The sequence below is a fragment of the Gorilla gorilla genome, chromosome 10 (genome assembly GCF_029281585.2).
Source record: "Gorilla gorilla gorilla isolate KB3781 chromosome 10, NHGRI_mGorGor1-v2.1_pri, whole genome shotgun sequence".
NCBI lineage: Eukaryota > Metazoa > Chordata > Mammalia > Primates > Hominidae > Gorilla > Gorilla gorilla.
In genome coordinates this window covers 106,423,754-106,446,779 of record NC_073234.2, presented here as the reverse complement: position 1 = coordinate 106,446,779, position 23,026 = coordinate 106,423,754, and the positions used below count along the sequence as shown (strand labels likewise).

Genomic DNA, 23,026 nt, shown 5'->3' with positions numbered 1-23,026 from the left:
TCAGAGCTCCTCACTTCTATAAAAATATTGGATTAATAGCAAGGTCATGTCAGTAAAAAAATAGACATATCAGTGCCACCTTCAAAGACTTAAAAGTGCAGAATTAATGATTCCCAGCAGATTTCCATTTAAACTAGTGCCTGGCAGTACAGCGGACAAATAGTCTTAGAGGATAAAAATGAATTTTCCAAAGTTTAATTACATGGCAACTCCTGTTGCAACTGCTGTGCCATATGTGGTCTAAATCATTACAGCTCTTAGTGCCTTGTATGAAGCAAATGATCTGAGGAATGTCTGTTCCTTCTATTCCAATAAACAAAATGACCAGAAGCAGTATGCTTTCTTTTACCAGACAAGAACAGCAATACAATTTTGCTATACTATTTCTGGATTGTGTTAATTCCTTGACTTTGTGCCATATTTTAGTCTGCAGAAATACTGTCTTACAGGACATCGTGTGATACAATCAAGAGGGTAAACTGTATTAGCTAGATACTTTCTGACATTCACTTGAATGTCAGAAATGTTGGAGATAAATAAAATAGAAGGCTGTAAGTGGCCAACTCATTGATTTATTATAGAGGTTTAGGGTCTAGGGCAAGTTGAGATATCCCTTCACAGTGGAGACATTTTGTTGAACCCTACATCCATTACCACTAGAAACATAGTCTCTTTGAATTGTGGAGGCCACATACATCCACATGCGAATCCACTACTGAGAAAGTATAAGCTTTCAGTTTGTCCCATGGCAAGAAGTGGTTCTCCAGAGAGATGTGGTCACAGTGATTTCACTGGTTATCATTCATCTGATTAAACGATATTCAAAGAATATATGGCAGCTAGATGCAGCCAGTGGTAAGCCTTAATAGGAGGATTCAACCTCCAGCTTTCCAAAATAAAAGCATGCTGTCTTTAGTAAGTAATTATTATCCTTTTTGGACCTTAGGGGAGATTGAACAATAATTTGATGTTAACTGCCCATAAACTCAGTGTTGTCTGGTCTATCTAGCCTAATCTGAATTGCCCAGCAGTGCTGATTCAGCAAGTACATGATATAAATGGAAATGAGACCAAACGGATTCTAGTCCTATGGCACTGCTGCCTTTCTGATAAATCACACTTATGACCTCATAGAGGTTTTCTCTATAACTTGAAAGAGTATAAATACCATCTGATGATAGTTGACAAGATATAATACTCAGGAACTGATTGCAAAAATATAGCTCTGATTTTGGATGGCCTGGAAGGGCAGTTTTGTAAGATGTTAAGATGTTACGGATAACAAGGATAAGGATATACAAGAATACATCTGGGATTCAGTGAAATCTCAACATTATTGGAGATATTACGAATCTAACAGTATATTTTTTTCAGCATTCTGAAGACATTGTGTCTTGTATGAGAGCTCATCTGAAGTGTTTTGGAGATGAGCTGTAAACTGATTGGCGTCTAAGCTGCTAGCCTCCTGTGGTAATATCTCCTGAAGGCCAATGGTTCTAAGGCTAACTTGGTAGAAATGGAGAGAATTTGAGAAGCAGGAAGAAAATGATTCTAGGTAAGAGTGATCTGGGTAGCTGGTAACAGAGCTCTCCCCAAAATCACAAGGCTGTATTTATTTTTATTGTTTAATTAGCTAGTGAAAGCCTTCCTGTGGAGTCCTGGAGCAACTGGCACAAGAGAGTTATAAATATGCCAGTTGAATCAAAATATAACTAGCTTAGAAGTGGCAGAGTTTATAACTAGTTTAATATTAGTTTTGGAATCAGCATAGCCTCAGGATGGTTTAGACACAAAGAGTAAGCTGTAAGCAGAAGGTTATTTACTATTAATTCATAATGACAGAAAAATTTCTTATTACCAGTATTAATAAAAAATCATAGTGATACAAAGTGCACTGAAAGGCAAAATATTGACATTTCTTTGTCAATTTATAGTCAGTATATGCAGACCCCTACATGCATATATGTGTGTACAATTGCATAATATATGTGTGTATGTAAATAAGCATGTATATACATTTTGTGTGTGTCTGTGTGTGTATGCGTGTAGAGAGAGAGAAGAACATTTTTCTGGAGAAATTGAATAGTCACAAAGAAAAAGACATATAGATATTGAGTGGGGGACTGGTTCACCCCAATAAAATAGCAAAGTCCATACCTACTCATTCTAGAGTAAAGCTGATTGGTGCTATCAATTCTCACAGATATTTTAATAAGGACTTTCTTTTTAAATATGAATCTATGTTCAGCAAAGCACTAACAGACATATGAGGAAAGACTCTAATATAAAATATCTCTGGAGGTTAAGTAAAACCAAGAAAAAAGTCAAAGAAAACAAAATTATTGCAAGAAGATGAAAAACCTCGCACTGCCAGCAAAACTCTTTAGTTAAAATCCTAAGTGAGATAATAGAGATAGTAATTACATGAAACAAAAGAATGCTTTAGTAAAAAAGATCAGAGAACAAGTTGATGTATACTAAGAGTAAATGTATACGATATAGAAAATTTTAAAATCCAGAAGATGAAATCTGTCAGAAATCATAAACAATTTTGAGAAGGGAATTAGAAAAGACTAGATAGAATTAGACAATCTAATTAGATTTACTTTAAGCCTTAGAAAAAGAGAATATAAAAAAATTGATAGACTATATGAACATGAACTTCCAGGTTGGAAGAATTCTTTGAATGCCCCATGAGTGAGTAAAATACACCCTTTCAAAACACACTATTGTAAAATTACAGAAAGTGAATACTGAAAAAAAAAATCCTAAGGGTTTTCAGAGACGGAAAGGGTTCACATTCTGAAGACTCAGGTCATCATTTTATCAACGTTTTCAGTCTCAACTCGAAAAGTTCCAAGACAATTGCTTCTTCGAATATCGTCAAACTTTTGAAGGAACACTATTTTAAATTAAAATTCTATTTAGTTAAAATACCAGCTAGGAGGGTAGGCTGAATAAACACATTTTAAAAAGTGAATTTAAAAAAAAAAGGCAAAAACATATCCCAGGTAACAGGAAGTGAAGCGATTAGAGGATAGACTCTGCCAATATTGTGGTGTTAACCAAGAAAACACAAGATGGTGGAAGCAACAAGGAATCCAACAGAGAAGCTGGGTGAAGGGAAGTCCAGGACCATAACCGTCGCCGACAGACCCAGAAAGCGAGGTTTGTAATATCCGTACATTCACTTTAAAAGGCAGTAATTCAAGAGAAACAGTGTGATTTATTTTTGTGTTAATTTTAATTTATACCTTAGGGAAGCTTACTTAACATTGGAAGAAACCTTATAATGAAGACCTACTACATGAATTCTTTTAATGCCTGCTGCAAGTAAATGTCGATTACATTAGATACAATTGAGTTGCACTTACTTTTATCAAAACACCTCCACGTACGTTGTAAGAGAGGATTCTTATAGCCTTTGATAACTATAAGACAACTGAAATGTCACATAAAGAACCTAATAACTGTGATCTATCAAATTAGCTTAGGTTGCTTTCTAACAGCAAGGAAATTGCCTTGAAGTAGGAAGTTATGACATCCCAGGAGAAATACTATCTCCCAGGAGAAAAAAATGAATCTAATATGTCTGTTTTTTTTAATCAACACTTGTAAAATGTTCTAAGTCGTTTCAAAATATTGACTCATTTAATCTTCACCACAACTTTATGAGGTACATATTAGTGTCATTGTTATTATTATTGTTAATTTAAAGATGAGGAGACTAAGGCAGAGTAAACTAGAAATATAATTGTCTAAGGTCTCACAGCCACTAAATAGCAGAGACTTATTCAAACCCAAGCAGGTGTGGCTTTAAGCACCATGCCATTTGCCTCTATTCACTGAGTAGAAACAATTTTTTCAAATGATTTTACAATTCTGTTTGAGATTTTGGAAAATATGAATGAAATATTTGCATATGTAATGTATTATGTACAGTTACATATACAGAGAGAAAGCAAATAAATGTGCTACAATAAAGAATCTATAGTATTTTTGCAATGTTTTAGTAGTAGACAATGTTTATATTGTATAAAAAAGTATGCACTAAATATTCATTTAATAAAAGCTTGTGATATGCATATATGAGACTGAGCAAGCATGTTAAATGTTAACTTAATTAAAAAGGTTAAATTGATAAATTAAAAAATAATATAAGCTGGAATATTAAAGCAAATACTAAAAAAAAGCTTTAGAATAAAGTTAAAAATAATGACCTCTTGGGAGCAGGACTTACACTGAAGTGGGTGGGGTTGGTAATTATTACCTTCATTATGTTTTGTGGTAGTCTTGACTTTTTAAATTATCATTACAGTACTTTAAATGTCTTATTTTCACATTTAAGATTTTATATATATGTGTGTGTATATGTGTGTTAGATATATATTTTAGTGTATTCCTTTTATATTTAAAAAATTATATGACAAAGTTTAGTCAAACAAAGCTGAAATTGATTTATTAAGAGAAAATTCTTTTTCTTAGCAAAAGTTCAATCAATTCTAAATAAACAAAGCTCCCAGGAGCACCTAAGGAGTCCATCCAACCATCGCCGAAAACAGATGTGTCAGATACAAGTGCCAGCAAATTTGAAATTTCATGTCTTTTATCCACTCATGCATTGTCTTCTTTTCTAAATGTCAATAATCTTCAAGAATGTGACAAGCTAAATTTCTTAGTGAAAGACAGTTTAGCAAAGTATCTTCCTTTTTAGTAGGAAGAAGTAGAAGCAACATAAGTAAATTTAAAACAAAAAATGCTAAAAACAAAAAAAAGGAGGGAAGTTACAAAAAATACAACAACAGCTTTATTTCCTATCAAATTTCTGAAAGGATTTATGTCTGGAAGGCAAAATTATCGACTATCACGTTCTCTTCTGAAATAAATTTCTAGCATCATTTCCTCATATGTGAAAGCAAAGTTTGCAGAAATGATTTGTAAGATCCCCTTGAACTTTGAATTTTTCACTATGAAAATTGTCTATACTTATCCAACATGTTCACCTTCATTATCTCATTTGATCTTAAGATGACCTCGAGCACTTCTCAGGGAAAATACATTATGGGGAGACTTAGGCTCATGATAGTTGAATGGCCTATGCAAGGCCAAGCAACTACTAAGTTGCCAAAGGAAAATTCAAACTCACATTTTTAAAACATCAAAATCTAAGGCTTTCCATTATGTTCCTACTTAAACAATTATGCTGATCAAAAACTCATGGCTATAAAAGTGATACAAGTGCCTTATATGTTTATTTGCTCATTTATTCCTTCAGTAAACATTTGTTGACTACTTGCTATGTGCAAAGCCTCATAGACTTTTAAAATATCAATTTGTCACTGGATAGATAGTGCCATAGCCACCTTATTAAACTTTAGGATTCCTTTCTACCTTTTTGAAATATCAGATAGGACTAGCCAGAATCTTTTATTAATTTTTATATCAGTTCATATGACTCAGACATTCTTACTAACTTCTGAAATTTATTCAACTTAAACAGTTCCAGAGAAGAGTTAAAGTACCCACTCTTCAAGAATCAATAATCGAAGAAAAGTAGATTAGAATGTTACAGGAAAAATCGAGACACAGATAGTGATTACCCTGACAGTGGAAACAATTCTATGTTTTTAGTCTGGAAACAATGATATTAAAACTCAGCAAGCATTGTAGATGATCATTTTTATTTGTGTCATGTCTCCCAAAGTCCTTAAAATGTGATTATTATCATATGCGCACAGAATGAGAGAGAAGAGTTAAGAATGATTTCCAGATTTGTGGTTTGGGAGACTGAATGTGACAAAAGTCTCAAAAGTATAAAATGACAGGAGCAGTTAGAAGTAAAAGGAGACAGAGAATTTCGTTTTACATATACGCCCTTGAGACATGCAACAGGAGATGTCTAGAAAGCAGATATACACACACATTGGAAAGCAGGTCTTCTAGAAGCTGGGTTGCAGATACAGACTCAGGAGTTACCATGATGGAGGAGATGGTTGGAACCATAGAATCATGCAGGAAATGTGTATAGAGCAAGAAGAGCACAAAGCAGAGGACAGAATCTCAAAGGGTTCCAAATGCTAGAAATGCTCTTAAATAGTGTTATAAAGAAGAAATAGAGCTTTGGGATATAGACAGAGAGAAGTCACCAGAGAATGGGAGGAAAAACTAGGAAAGAGTAATGTCAGAACAACTAAGACGAACATTTAATAAAAGGGGGTGGGTCAGTATTGTCAAAGGCCAAGTATGCTTAACACTAAAAGACTTCAACAGATTAGTAAATGTGAGGATCATTGCTGATTTTCTGTCAGAACCATTTTAACGAAGCAGAATTAGAAGTCATATTTTGGTTGGCAGATCATGAGTGGAATGGTGAAGACGAAATAGATTGCAGGCAGCCAGTATACTACTCTAATTTTCCTACAATGAACAAGTAGCAACATTTGTGTAAGAAAATTATAAAAAGACTAAAATCAGTTTGGCTAAAAAAATCAACAGTAAGACAATAGCTGGAAGAGGGCCATGCAGATTTGAAGATCATCTGTTGTTTAAATCCTGAGGGTTTAGGAAAAGGAGAGGGAGAAAAAATGCAAGAGAGAGAGGAGACAATTGTTGTGAGAAAGCAAGTAACACTTGGTTGTCTTCTTAAAATGTGATGTGAGTACACCTACATACCTATAGGACTAGTAAAAAATCATGTCAAAATAGGATCTCAATCTATAAAAACCCTTTAATATAAATGCATTTTCCAGTTGAGAGTGTAGGGCTAATCCCAAATAAGGCTATTATTTCTGTAATTGTTTATAACAAACTAGACCTAACCCTGTGAAGCAATCCATTACTATTTTGTAGATGACAAAACTGAACTTTAATTGACCCTCCTATGGTTAGGAGAGAGGAAAGAGGTGGTTCACAAAAGGTCCTCTGAATCCAATGCTTACTCCTCTTCACGGTGCTCTTTGACAATACTCATGTGAGCTGTTAAATGAGTCATATAACATTCACTGAAGCTAGAATAAGAGAGATTTTGAAAAACAAAACATAGCAATCAATCCACATAATAAGACCTAAATGAAATATTTTTTGTTTGCATCTTTTCTCAAGAAGCATAATTTTTTTTTCATCAAGTATCAGAAGTGGAGGACACACTAGTTTAGATATGTGTTAAAGAAAAAAGTAGCAGTGTAACAGAATGTCTCATAAGGGACTATATGCAAAACGTGTTGTATTGTAATGAATAAAAAATTATCCCACCTTAGCAGGTACTTGGAACAAATTGTTAAAAGAAATATAATAGGAAATAGGGATACAAAAATTATTTCTCTGAAAAAAAGCATAATACCAAGATTAGCACCAAAATCAGGTAGTGCTTTCCAGATATCACATTTATATTTTTTCAAATACATATATTTATTTATTTTTCCCTTAGTCAAACACATTACAGCATCTATTTTATATCAGGAACAGATAAAATATGTCCATATAAACAGAAGACATTGGCTTTTAATTATTTGTATTCAATTTTTAAGAAATGATCATCTAGGGAAAATGTTTTAAAATCTTTTAAAATATCTTTTTGTTATACTTTAAAACTGCCTTCAGCTGCCTATTGGTAAATAAGGTCTGGATATCAGTACATGACAACATGTACTAATGAATTGAACTGTGAATTAGGAATGAGAATTGCCTAGAAATTTTTTTATGAGTTCTTAGGATTAAAGTAAGAATTTCCTTTGCTGGGCTGTGTAGGCACTAAGATTCCGTGGTTGTTGGAGGGGTTAAATTTGGATCTACTAGTGCATATATATTACCGAGGATTCATTAGAACACGACAGTGGAGCCTGGGTCAATCCATTACCATGTACAAGCAGTGACCAATAGAAAAGGAAGAAGAAGATCCAAGAAGGCTGAGGTAAGCAGTCTTCTGAAGCCCTGTCAAAGTGGAAACAATAGATCAAAGGTGTTCATGGTGACTGGGACGAGTAGGTTTCACTGTTTCTCATAGGAAACTTGACAGCTTAAAGTAAAAACAAATTATTTTCGTCAAAGTTTTTTTTTTTCTCTTAACTGATTTTTAGCAAACCTCAGACTGAGACACAGGACTCAACGGTGTATTCCTGGAAGGCAAGGTAAACTATTTTGCACTTTTAAAAACTCTTAAAGTTAAGCATGCAAAGTACTTATTCAACAGACGCAGGGTTACAACTTCAATAACTAAACCAAAACCCTATTCTGAAAAAGAAAAAAAAATAATGTTTCTTTGTTGGAACATGGCCAGAGCAGCGTTCTGCAATCCTAGAAAATTTGACAGCTTGCAGAAGCAGCTCTGCACTTGTTTTCTGCAATTTAATGGCAAAATTGAATGATCAGCATTTCATAAATGAAGTTGACTTTATCTTTTCCTAAGGAATCAGTAAAATTTATTTCATCCTATTATCAATCAGTTCAATAAATGTACATTGGTCAGAATGTTACTGATATACATATAAATATATATATGTAACATATGTATGCTATAAATTATTAAAATATATATGTACATTTCCTGTTAAAATAATTATTTGTACCAATAATCTTTGATGATCAGTGGGGAGGGTTTATATGTTTTAAATGTATCAAATATTAGTAAATGCTAACCTACTTTCTATTATCCACACTGATAATATGAATATAAAGAAATTCTCTACCTGTATCCTAAATATGTTTTTGGTTGTTTTTGTTTCTTATCAACCATAATAATGGCATAGTTAAATACAATACTCATGTACTTGTGCTATACATCACAATGTATTCAACTCTATATAATAAACTCTATCTCTATATATACATATATACACATATATAGAGACAGAATATACATATTCTCTGAGAGAGAGAGAGGGAGAGAGAGAATTGATAATTCAATAGCTTGGCTGAACAACTTAATTGTGTGCTTAAAATTATAGACATCTTCCCCCACCCTCAAAAAACTTACCTGAGAGGTTGAGCTAGAGAATAACAGATTAATCACATTTTTATTCAGATCCTAGAACCTTCCTTCACCATAAAGTGCTAAAATGTTCTTTGATCTCTTCATTCCTTTGGTTCAAGGGCCAAAAGGCCTAGGAAATCTCATCCAGATGTTCTGCTCATTTAAGAGTAAAAGTAAAAGCATATGCTTTCCTCTCAGGAACAACACAGATTCCCAGTTTGAGTTTTTAAAAGATCACTTTTTTGTACTCTCATATTCAACTACTGGTTTCAGTTCAGTTCTTTAAATTAAATAGCTTGAAATGGAAAAACACTTAGAGCTGCTAAAATTTTCTTTCCATTTCTCGGCTTTTATTGTGTTTGGGTTACAACCAGAAAGCTACAAGTCGGTGAATTATTCTCAATGTTTTCAAAATGCTTTGCATATGGTGCCTACTAACTAATGTATATTAATTAAGATATGTGTATGAAATGTTGACATATTTTCACCTCTTCCCTGAAGAAGAAATGTTTACTGATCATTTTGATGTATAAAATTTTCTAAAGGTCAAGATCTTCAAATATCTAACAGTTGTGTTCCTTTTTCTGTAGGTGCTATAATGGCAGGCACAATCTGTTTCATCATGTGGGTGTTGTTCATAACAGACACTGTGTGGTCTAGAAGTGTGAGGCAGGTCTATGAAGTACATGATTCAGATGATTGGACTATTCATGACTTCGAGTGTCCCATGGAATGTTTCTGTCCACCCAGTTTTCCTACCGCTTTATATTGTGAAAATAGAGGTCTCAAAGAAATTCCTGCTATTCCTTCAAGAATTTGGTATCTTTATCTTCAAAACAACCTGATAGAAACCATTCCTGAAAAGCCATTTGAGAATGCCACCCAGCTAAGATGGATAAATCTAAACAAGAACAAAATAACCAACTATGGAATTGAAAAAGGAGCCCTAAGCCAGCTGAAGAAGTTGCTCTTCTTATTTCTGGAAGATAATGAGCTAGAGGAGGTACCTTCTCCATTGCCAAGAAGTTTAGAACAATTACAATTAGCTAGAAATAAGGTGTCCAGAATTCCTCAAGGGACCTTTAGCAATCTGGAGAACCTGACCCTTCTTGACCTACAGAACAACAAGTTAGTGGACAATGCCTTTCAAAGAGACACTTTTAAAGGACTCAAGAACCTTATGCAGCTAAACATGGCCAAGAATGCCCTGAGGAATATGCCTCCAAGATTACCAGCCAATACAATGCAGTTGTTTTTAGACAACAATTCCATTGAAGGAATACCAGAAAATTATTTTAATGTGATTCCTAAAGTGGCCTTTTTGAGACTAAATCACAACAAATTGTCAGATGAGGGTCTCCCATCAAGAGGATTTGATGTATCATCAATTCTAGATCTTCAACTGTCGCACAATCAACTCACAAAGGTTCCCCGAATCAGTGCTCATCTGCAGCACCTTCACCTTGATCATAACAAAATTAAAAGTAAGTAACCTGCAGAGTATGTCTTTGACTAAAGGGCTCATGGTCATTAAATGTATCTTTATTTTCATTAAAAAGAGCAAATGTGTTGCCCCCTCCCCCACTAATGTTCCTTTAGATTTTTAGTGTGTTTTCAATTTTCAGTATTAAATTTTGTCTATACGCAGACAGTCTTAATGAACCAAGAAGTCCAAATCTTCAAACTGAAGACTAAAAAGTGGACTTGAGTCATCTACAGAGGACTATTATCCATTAGAGAAACTAAATGCCTCTATCTTCTTTTACTCCAGGAGATTCCAATATTTCTGCCCCATTGGGTAGGCTTATTTAAGAAACCATACCAGGCACAAACAACCTCATGACTAGTAATAAAGAAAATATGATTTCAGAGGCATTAGGAAGGCATCTCTGTCCTAAACACTATATGACAGCTGATGCCTGAAACTCTCCTAATTGGAGTCTCTAATTAAACTCCCCTAATTACAGTGGGAGTCTCAAACAAGTGTGTAAAGGCTGGTGACTCCACCCCCAGAATTTCTGATTCAGTAGATGTGGAGTGAGACTTGAGAATTTTCATCTCTAACAGCCGTCCAGTTGATGTTTTGGGAACTACACATTGAAAACCACTACTATAGTTTAAGGCTTTATTAATTAAAATGGAAAGAAATTTCCCTGGTAGCTAGCAACTCCTTGGGACTTACAGGCAATCGTCAGGTAGACTACTCTCTCCTTTCCTGAAAAGAGCTTTTCATAAGGGAGTGAGAGATGAATTCAAAGTTTTTGGAGGCAGAGGCATCATCAACAGAAGAAGTGATTATGGAAAGCAGATGTTGGACACATTAGAGACAAACTTGGCTTCTTCACAATTATGCATGAGACCAGGCTGGACTTGGTGTAAAAATAGGTCCAGCCACAGGAGTACGATACCTAGCCTGGCATTTATCTAGGCATCTTCAAACTCAGAGTAGACCCTTCAAAAATAACTTTGGGGAGATTTCTCCAGGACAACCTAAGAAAATGCATTCCAAAAGTAATATTCAGTCAGGATAGTTTGTAAGAGAATAACAAAGATAATTTGTCAAAAGGTTGTGCTGCCTGGGTATTACTCACTAAAGCTTTTTAAGCAAATAATCACATAAACATATCATTTATAGGAACAGACTATTTTTCCACTGGGAACTACTCAGTTATTTAAGACTTTTTTGTTTTTTTTTGGTTGGGGGAGTTAAATAACAGTGTACTTGAGTCTATAATCCAGGAATTAAATGGCAGCCTGCCATCCCAGCGGTTATTTTTCCATGGTGATGAAATGTATTGTTTAATCCTGTAGTCAAAAACAAAAGATGCAACAGAAAAAAATGTTAAGAGATGAATCTGTTCAGCTGAATCAAATAGAACAACAACAATATTGACCTAAATACATAATTTTTCCTGACGAGTGTTCTGTGCTTCTACAGGTATATTACAGGTACATTCCTTAAAAGCCCCACAGACAATTGATGTGGGAAATAAACTTCAAGTGACTCCACATAGAGCCCTTGCTTACAAATTAGGTGTTTCATCCTGAGCATTTGTGAATTAGGGTGTTTAGGAGTGAGGTAGCAATATTTAAAACACAGTTGAGAAGTATAAGACTTTAGCTATGGAGTATTATGTGTGTAGTATAGACCCACATTTTAGAGTTTTATCAAAGTGTTTTCTCATAGATTTCTAATTTTCTATCGTTCTCAAATCTGAGTGTGCATCAGAATCACCTGGAGATCTTGTAAACCCAGGTTGCTGTTTCCCACCCCCAGAATTTCTGACTTGCTAGGTCAGAGGTTGGGCCTCACAGTTTACTCCCCAGGTATTAATAGTATTGATGTTGCTGGCTCACGATTTGAGAACTACTATTTAATCCTTGCAAGAAACTTGTGTGATATTATTAGGAATTTCTGAAAGAGAGAAACTGAAGATCAGCTAGGGGAGGATATTTGCCCAAGGATAAAGGGTAAATGCAATAGCCAGAACCTGAGTCTGAAGTGTTTTTTTCACTCATACAGTATAATAACAATACTTTCCTTCATTGTCATGAATACAAATTTTTAAAAAATTCCATCAGTAGAACAGCAACAAAGAGAAATCTAGTTATTTACTTTTTAATGTAGATATAAAATTTTGTCATTTCAATATTTAAGAAAATAAATATAAGAGTTTCCCTGGAGAGAATATTGACATAATAATATCACACTGTGTCAAAACTGTTTAAGTACTTGCTTCTTCTTGCCACATAATCTACTCTAGTTGTAACAAAGTGGTCTCTAAGAAACATACCTCCTCTATGAAAAGCCATCAAAATTTACGAGACAGTGAACTTGTCTTAAGCAATATGATGGAAATATTTATTTTTCTGAAAACTTTCAGGGATTTAAGATTAGGTAAAAATGTTATTTACTCAACTACATTACTTTCTGGTGTTCCCTGAGAAACACTGTAATTTATGAAAATGTAATTAAATTTAGAATACTTCTTTTTTATATTCATTTATTCAGACATACATTGATTATGGGACATGAGCTTGATGAGGATAAGGGGATTGCACATCGAAAGGGACATATTCTTTTGGGCAAGAGACACATTGTAGAAATAGAAAGAATAGGCCAGGTCTCAGCTCTGCCACTTACTTTCTGAAATAAGTTGTGTGCATTTCCTTATTTCTCTGAACCAGAATTCCCACAAAATGCCCAGGTAGGTAGAATAATAATACTGGCTGATAAAGCCTGTGAGATGATCAGGTGATACTTGGATGTATGTAAAAAAAGAGAACCTGATTTTATAACAACTAAACTGCTGTTCAAATGAGTCATTATTTTTATTAAATTCAGTTTACAAAATGGCATAAATTCAAAGCAAAGCAACCTTGCTGGAAACATAAAATTATTCACTACAATATGAATCTATATAAAACAATAGGCCACAGAGGAGGGGCATTGCCCAAGTTCAGTGGGTCTAATCAGGGAAGATCTCTTGTTTGGAATGGTTTTGAAAAGGAATTTAAAGGTAATATATGGATTCATGGTTGAAATCAGCTGTTACAGAGTTCCCTGAATTTTGCTAGTTTAACTGGCCTTCTCTCCTGTATGTTCCTAAATCTCAGCATAGTCATTGGTGCCAAGGGCTTTGATCCAAGGCAAGTGCACAATTACTCCCATCCTAACCATATGAAAAGGCTGCTGGGATATTTTCTGGCTTGAGTTCTTTGTCATTCAATTCTTGGCAAAATTTTAGTTTCCAATTAAATAAATTTGAAGATGAAGATTCAAGATTGTTTTCTGTATTACTTATGTAAAGTTATGTTAATTGTACTTCTAAAATCATGTTATGCACACTATTTTGCATCTTTTAAGGTAATTTTCAAGCTTTTTCTTTTATATTAGATTGATTTTCTACTTACCCATCCAGGATCCATCCATCCATCCATCCATCTACTCTTGTACTTACCCATTCTTTCAGTCCCAAATCTGAACTGTTGTCTCCACCTCTGATGCCCTAAATCCTACCTACAGCAATCTAAATGTGCTTTATCTTACCTGCAAGTTTAGAAAACAAGTGATGTCTTATACACATTTGTTTCTATCACAGATCTTAGCAGTATTTCCTTACTAGTGCTCTATACTAAGTAGCAGAACATGGACTGAGATGACTGTAAGTTTGCTGAACGTTTGTTTGGGGGAAACAGATAGGCACAATTTCTCACTGACACAAATGTTTTGTATAACCACTATTTTCATATATTAGGCCACTAAGCCCTCCATAGGACCGTGGCATTAGTTTTTTGGTCTTCCCACTGTTAGTTTCTCTTGTGTTCCAATTCATTCATCTATTCTCTTTGTCTCTGTAGGTGTGAATGTCTCTGTAATATGTCCCAGCCCATCCATGCTGCCTGCAGAACGAGATTCCTTCAGTTATGGACCTCATCTTCGCTACCTCCGTCTGGATGGAAATGAAATCAAACCACCAATTCCAATGGCTTTAATGACCTGCTTCAGACTTCTGCAGGCTGTCATTATTTAAATACATTCTCACCAAATCTAAAATTAGTTTAATGAGCTAATGTTTCTGACATGAAATGTGGTTACCATTAATAGGTTTAGGACACAAGTCATATTCCCCATTGCTCTCGGCCACCATTTTCATTTCTGCAGTGTATTTTTTCTATTCAAAGATGCTTTTGCCAGTTACATGCATCACAGCCTGCATTAATTTGCTTTTCTTTTAATTAATAAAACAGACACAGAGTTAAGATAGTTTATCAACTCAAAGATAGTTTTATTTTGGTCTCTTCCATAGTTTATTAACACTAAATAAAACAATTATATTCTTATACAATAAAAAGGACATATTTGTGTATGTTTAAAATTACTTATGCAGATACCGTAATTTGCAGTATAAATGTAATAATCAAACAGGAGGAGAACGACCTGAAGAAAATGAGAAAATAAAATATTTCTTAATTGTAATCATCATAAAATAATTGCAGATTGCTAAGTAGCTGTTGGCGCTACAAGTTTGATATTTAGCTTTGAGAATGGGTATGGAATGAATCAAATACTTCATCACTAAAGAATTCTTGTTATTTAATATCAAATAATGAAACAGCAGTCACTTCTAGTTCATTACCATTTCTTGTAGCTGTTGTTTTTAGATATAGTCCACTGTATTCTTATAAGTTCTAAATTTTATGTTTATTATAATGCATTTCTTGTGGAATCTTAGTGTTTTAACATTTGAAATCCACTTAAATTGCAAATTGTTCTTTATATTTGATTGTGTTTTTTGGATTTTCTAAATAAAAATATTGAATGCTTTCTAACAAAACAGAATATTTCAAAGAAATTAGCAAGCTTCATTAAAGAACATGTTTTAATAAAAATGTGTTATAGTAAAAATTATTTTCATTTTTCTGGCATAAATATATTCAAATATGTTTACTCCTACCTTCATTTTCCTTTTCTTCCAGAAAACACAAAAAAGTTTTTATTCTAATCACTTGCCATAATATTTCTGGTTTTTGTGAATTAAGAAAAACAGAATTTCATTAACAAAGTACCATGTACTTTACATTAGCCTTATGAATTTACAAGCATATGCTATAAGCAAATCCATAAAGATCAATGGATGCCTTTATATACATTTTCCCAACAGTATTCTTTAAAATCCTACAAATCTGGCATATTTCCACAGAAAAATAATTATATATATTTGTAAAACACTAGGTTAAAAATGTTCAATTGTTTACTTCAAAGCCTCTCAGAAACTTAATATGCTATTTTATAATGTAAATTTCCAAGAAAATAATATAATGTGCAACTACGTTTTTACACCAAACTTATTTGAGGGTGAAGAAGAACCAATCCTTACTATAACCTTATACCAAACTTACTACTTATTTTTACACCAAAACTTATTTGAGATTGAGGAAGGAGAACCAATCGACAAACTTTGAACATAGTTTTTAAAATGCTGGCTGAAAGTAATAAATCAAATCAATTGACATTAACAAAAAGAAAAGTGTTTTAAATGACCTCAAAGCACATAAATAAAATTATAAAAATTATGTCATAAAAATAGAAGTAATCAGATATCATTAGACTGAGAAAAAATATGTGAAGGGGAACATAACTTTAAATATTTGAAAACATGCCATTTGAAAAGGGCACAAAACATATGCCAGGAAGCCCCAAAATGAAGAGTAGAACATACGGTTAAAATTGATAAGAAGTCATATTTTGGCTCTAGTTAAGAAAGAATTGCCTGATATTGTTCCAAGTCACCCAGCAATGGAAGTAACTTTTCTTGAGGTAGAGTTACCTACCTCTGGACTTCAAACAGTGAATAAGTGATAATTCAAGAGGCAGAGTATAAAATGGAGTCCTATGTGGAAACAACATTGTCGTGGTATGTTTCTCCAAGAACTTTTCAACTCTAAGAATTTTCTACCTTCCCTCCTTCTTTAAATATTTCTTGAGTACCATATATATGACTGTACTACACACAGATGAAATAATATTGTTTATGGTTTATTCTACAGTGAAACACAAATTAACTGAACATCACAAAAATATGTACAATTTCATATGTGATAAATATTAACAGAGAGCTGCATGCTGTGAAGGAATTAATAATAGTGATTTGAGAGAAGGATTCCCTAAAGAAATAATGATTAAGGGAACATATAAAAGATTAAAAGTACTTAGCAGCACAAGGTAGAAGGGAAGAATATTCCATGCCGAATTTAAAGATTCTAGTCCTTAGGAATAATTTGAAAGTCACTGAAGAGTTTTAAATCATAAGGGATTATTTTCATTGTAGAGTATCATCATGCAGTGGTAAAGAACACTAACATTGAAGCTAAAGTTGCTGAGTTCAAATCCCAGCTTTGCCACTTACTGGCTTCATATCCTGGGCAGAACCTTTAAACTATGTATGCCTCAGTGTTCTCTTATCTGTAAAATGGAGACAGGTAATGGCATCTACCATATGGTGAGGATTAAATGAGTTAGAATATGTAAAGTCCCTTGAACAGCACCTGACCCATGGTAAATACTAAGTAAGTGTTATTTATTATTATTACTGTGTGCATGTGTATGTTTCTCCTTGGCACTGTGAGTAAGACAGTTTGGAGGGAACCAAAAGTAAACGTTCAGAGATTGGTTAGAACTTCAGTCTTACAGTACAAGCTAGAAAAAAAAAAGAGGAAGTTTGGATTATAAGGTTGTGGTGGAAGTAGAGGTAAGTGGACAAATGTGAGAGTATTAGAAGGTAAAATTTTCAAGACTTGGTGGCAGATTGTATAAAGGGGAGTGAGAGGAACAAGGGTTTTAAAGTTTCTGGCTTGCATGACAGAATAGATGGCAGTATATTTTCTAATAGAGATACATCTAGAAAGAATCATGAGTTTGTTTTTACACATAGTTTGAACAAGTTCAAACTATGATTGATCCAGAAGAAGATGTCATATAAGTTATTGAAAGAGGTCTGTATGAATATATAAACATGTGGTACAATTTTCTAGACTTTGTTAATCTATTCAATAATTTGGAAGAATTTTGCACTTAAACATTCATCCTCCCATGAGGTAAGACTGGTCAGGGATAGGGGACAGATTAGGAGAATACAGACATCATTCAGAGTATTGACATGTGAAGCTAAGAGTAATGGAATCACTTTCTTCATACAATTTTTTGACATATGTACAAAGTTACTATAGGTTCCCTGAAGCTTTCAAATGATATGCTGTTCTCTTTCTTGATGTTACGTACAATGTGACTATCATTCTTAAAACTCAGGAGTAATAACTAGGAGATAAGTTCAAGCCATTTTGTAAATTATGGCTCTTATAAATGTTCAATCCATCATTTAATGGAACTACTTAAAATACAATACAAAACAAAACAAAATAATATTATCTATAATCTTTCCATGTAAATATCATAAATTTAATTCATAAGCAAGAAAAAAGGGCACAAATCAAAGAAAAGAAGTATACAAGGATAGACTGAGCAATTTATTTGCAAATGATGTTTTAAAAAATTAAGATAGATTTTTGGTGGTTAAAAATATTGCAATAGAATTATTTTATTTAACTTCTCCAAATACCCTTAAAAAAACCTAGATAGGACGAATGGTATGGCGGAAAAAAATTCCAGATGACATATTTGATAAGACTTGTGTCAAAGAATTCAGCAAATCATCAAAATAATTCAGTGTAAAAATGTGTGTGTGTGTGTGTAAGAAGTGGGAAGAAATGTGTTTTTCCTACTCTCACACATTCAACAGAACACTATACCTCTGGTCACCAAAATGTGAAGGAATTTCTCCCCACCCACCAAAAACTAATTCTCTGGCAGGCAGAAGCTGGGTATTCCATAATTCAATTCAATTCTGGAACTACCTACCTGGAGACAGTGTCAGGTCTCACAGGTTAAGAGTTTAGTCCCACAAAACTGCCCCAGGCCCCAACTTCAGATGTCAAAGGCAAATAGTAGATTTTCACCTACATGTCCAACCAACCAGCTATAAATTGGAGTTTCTGCAAGCCCCTCATCAGGTTTGATTAATTTGCTAGGGTAGCTCACAGACTAAGGGAAACACTTTTTTTTTTTTTTAATTTTTTTTTTTATTATACTTTAAGTTTTAGGGTTTACTTACATTTATAGATTTATTATAAAAGATATTACAAAGGATACAGATGAATAGCCAGATGGAAGAAATGCATAGGGTAAGTATACAAAAAGGGGCATGGAGCCTCATGACACCTCCAGGTGCTCAGCAAACTGGAAGCTCTGGGACTGCGTGCTTAAGAGTTTTTATGGAGGCTTCATTATGTTGGCATAATTGATTGCATCACTGGCCATTAGTGGTCAACTCAACCTTAAGCCTCTCTTTCCTCACCGACGGTGGTGGCAGATGAAAGTTTAAACCCTTGCAAGCCAGTTGCTTCCTGGGCAAGTAGCCTCCATCCAGAGGCTATCAAGGAGTTGCCTCATTAGAACAAAAGATGCTTCAATCACCCAGGATATATCAAAGGATTTAGGAGTTCTGTATCAGTTGTTCCTATCATTCAGAAAATTACAGAGATCTTAAGAGCTGTGTCAATAACTGGGATCAAAAACCAAATATTAGAACAAAAGATTATCCTATTTCCCCCATCTACAAGAGTTTTAGAAGCTCTATATCTGGAAGCCAAGGGCCAAGACATTAATCTCTCTCTCTCTCTCTGTGTATATATATACACACATGGTAACTACTAAGTGTTATTTATTATTATTGTGTGCATGTGTATGTGTATATATATGTGTGTGTATATATATATATATGCACAAACACACAAACATATATACATACATGCACTAATATTTCTTATCATAATATGGGTATTTGATAGATTGATGGGTAGATAAAGATACTTAAAATTTACAGTGCTCTAAGAATGGTGTATTGCCTAGGAGAAGTGTAAAGTTTACTGGTTACAGTTAGGTTATATGTCATAAAGGATGGATGCATTTTTTTGTTCAAAGTTAACCAGAGCATATAGGTAGAGAATGTATAACTGTCAAACTAATACAATGGAAAAAAAAGAGTGAAAAGTTATTTATGGAATCCAAAAGAAGGGAATAACAGAAAGTTAAAAAAAAAAGTAGAAAGCACGTTGTAAAATTGTACATTTCAACCTACATATATTGGTAATTACATGTACAGTGGCTAAGAACTTGTGCTATGGAGAGAAAAGATGAAGTTTCAAATCCACCCTGTGCTGTTACTAACTCTTTGATCTTTGGTAAATGTCTTAACATTTCTAAGCATTGCATCCTCATCTGTAAAATAAAGAACAATATCATCTATCTTACACAGTTGCTGTGAGAATTAAGAGAGAATAGATGTAAAACTTTTTATCATCTGACACATAGAAAATACCCAATAAATGATAGGTTGGAATTTTTTTTATTAGGAGGGACTCTGATACACACAATTGCATAGACTTTCTCCACCAGATCAGACCATTTTATGAATAAAAAACTGAGAAAAATAAATGGTGAACTCATCCATGTCAAAGGTTTTAAATTTGTATGCAATGCATGGGTAAACAGACAAGTGAAGTTGAGGGCGATAGAATGGGGCTAGTGAACTATGAAGTTGAAGTTGGATAGTGAAAAAAATAATGAGATCAGGAGGTGACAGACAATTGGGAGAAAAATACTGAAGGCTCAGTAGGTTGAAGTACGGGTATGAGAGGCATTAGGGCATATATAAGCTGGAAGAAAAAGAGTAACCTGAGCCTGGGAGCCTACAGCTGAAGATATCTTAAGAGGCTCAATGTTGAGAGATGAAAAGATTCTGGGTGTGGTCATAGGATGGGACTCCCAAAATTAAGAGGAAGTAAGTCACGAAGTCATAAGATCAAGGAACTCGGATTTGGTAGGAATCTCTGATGCAAGTGATCATTATTTACTTTAGAACCCAGGAAAGAAGAGAGCACAAAATGATGAAAATTTTGAACTATTGAAAACAAATAGTTTGAATGTCTTGTTCAGTATCACATAGCTGCTGAAAGGCAGATACAGGATTCATACCTAAGCAGTCTGGCTTCAGAGGCCCTGTTTTTGACCACTATGTTATACTAATTCTAATGATAAAATATGTCATTATAACTGAAAAAAAGTTAAAGGATTATTATAGGATAATACATATAAATACATAGAAATTGATTATGAAAACACTTGTTTAAAAATTATTTGTCTCATTGAATGAAAGTTTGCACAACATCTGCAGCACTGCCTATAACGAAGGTGATTTATGGCTTAGCAAAACAGTGAAATGTCATATTTACCAAAAATTCTAAAGAATTTATGTTCTTTATGCAGCTGTGACAGATCTCAGGACATTTTGCCGAGAATATTTCTATACTGGGAAAAGAAAGCAAATAATATATGAGCACATTGTAGAAAAAACTGTGAAGCAAATATAACATGATTTGGCAAATCACAGAATTATTATCTTTGTATATATTTTTAGAACTCTCAAAAATATTACTTTCTTTGTGACATTCAGCTGAGCAAACAAAATTCAAGTGTAGAAAAAGATTCATTGTCTTGAGTTCTTAACGCCTTCTTAAGACAAGTTAAAGTTGTCCTGGAAAAAGATCAGAACCGTAAAATGACTAGCAGAACTGTGTTTTGCAAAAGTCATCTGAAAAGCTATCCATTATTTATATTATGGTGCCAGGATTTGTTTCCAATAGGGCAAGAGTTCTGCCATATATTCAATTTTCTGGCCTCTCACTTACATTAAAAATGACACAAAAAAGCTGTTGGTTAATGGGAGTATAAACCAAGCACATGATTCAGGTTCAAAGGTAGAGACTCTGCCTTCAGAGAAATGGAAACAGACATGGAACAAACAAGATTTCTACACAAGATAAGCTACTTCTGCATAGTAAGATCATGTACAAGGTCTTTATATAGTTAAGAGGAAAGAGACAAAATGTTTTAAGTTACTTAGTACACCAATGTATCAAAAAGCAAGGATGGCGAGGTATATTTCGAAGAGCATAGAGACTGTTGACTCAGATACAAATGAGTTTGAATTCTCTATCTACTAAAGGAACTGAGCAAGTTAATTAAACACTTGCAACATTGGTTCTTTAATTACAGTAGGCAAAGAATAATATGCTTTGCCTGAGAGTCCTCTTAGAGTAATAGTGTAGTTAAGATGCCTAAATATACTAGGTGCTGATGAACGAGATTATTATCATTAATATTATTGGTATTATTAACATTTGAATTTCTTAAACAAAGATGCACCGAAGAGATTTTAGATGGCCATATACCTGGAACAATATGTGACAGAGTTAGAATAGTCAAATGCTAATATTAGAATCTAGGTGCTTGGTATATAGGTATTCATTGTAAAATTCTTTCAAGTTTGTTGTCTCAAAAGTTTTATCATAAAAGTTTGGCAAAAAATATATAGAGGGAGAAAAAGACTTGATAATGTATTAGTTATTTTCTCTTATACTAGTGGTTTGTACAGGTTTCCAAATACTGATCACAATACTGTACTTACCTAAAATCTTTAAATGCAAATTTCTTTATTTTAATGAAGCTGTCCAGTGTTTACTCAGACCATATTTCTCTCTTTCAGGAACATCGTGGAATTAAACTTTCTCATCTTCATGAAAGAAAACAAAGAAACCATAAGAATATTTCTGGTCACTGTGCAGTAACTGGAAGTGACAGATATTACTTCCGGGTCAAAGAATTGCATTACTCCGGTGCAACTCTCTTTTCCTTTCCACTGTTGTGGAGAGAGGGAAAGTCTGCACGTTTCAGGTGACAGATGGCAGAAGGTCTGCCATTCTATTAGTCTGGCTGCCTGAGAGATTACATAAGGCAGACCTGCTCTGCTGACTGATACAAGAACGTGTACCACATGAGAGAAATTAACTTTTGTTGGAGGGGGGGTATTAAGCCACTGAATTTTGTAGTATATGTCATTACATCATAACAGTCTATCATGAATAATTCATTCATATTTTGCATATCTTTTTAGTGACAGGAATTGATAAATTATGAAAACCTAATGCTATGAAATTAGTACAGCATTTCCAATTTAAGGTTAAATTTGTCTCTAAATGATGCGTGAGCTTTGTAAAAGTCCAGTAGCTAAGCTTCTAGTGAGAACAGTAATTTACTGCCCTACCTTTTCTATCCCAGTCCTACTCCCTAGAAATAACAGTTCTTAGTATTTACCGTTTTTGTGAAGTTATCTACATACTGCTAATAATATGTTTTTATCTTTCTTGATTTGGCAGCTTTAAGCAAACCGTGTTGATTCTGTTATGGAAGATCATTTAGCACACGTATACTTATCTACTCCCTTCTTTCTATATTTTGATAGCTGTGTTAATACTTGAATTTCTTAACTTAGTTAATAAACGTTGGGAGGAAAAAAAACTCTCATACTTCTATTTCCAGTTGCAACAACTCTACAAGTCCATCTCAATTGTTCTCTTTGTGAGAGGAGGTAATTTTCTAAC

At 33.8% G+C, this 23,026-nt stretch overlaps 1 protein-coding gene across 1 annotated transcript; it reads left to right on the top strand.

Moving 5' to 3' along the window:
- Positions 1 to 3,143: 3,143 nt before the first annotated feature.
- KERA (keratocan) lies at positions 3,144 to 15,353 on the top strand. The gene is made up of 4 exons (XM_004053663.5): positions 3,144 to 3,168; positions 8,076 to 8,126; positions 9,559 to 10,452; positions 14,330 to 15,353. Exons 3-4 carry the CDS (start codon positions 9,567 to 9,569, stop codon positions 14,500 to 14,502), a joined length of 1,059 nt encoding a protein of 352 aa, XP_004053711.3. The 5' UTR covers positions 3,144 to 3,168; positions 8,076 to 8,126; positions 9,559 to 9,566; the 3' UTR covers positions 14,503 to 15,353.
- Positions 15,354 to 23,026: the final 7,673 nt, after the last annotated feature.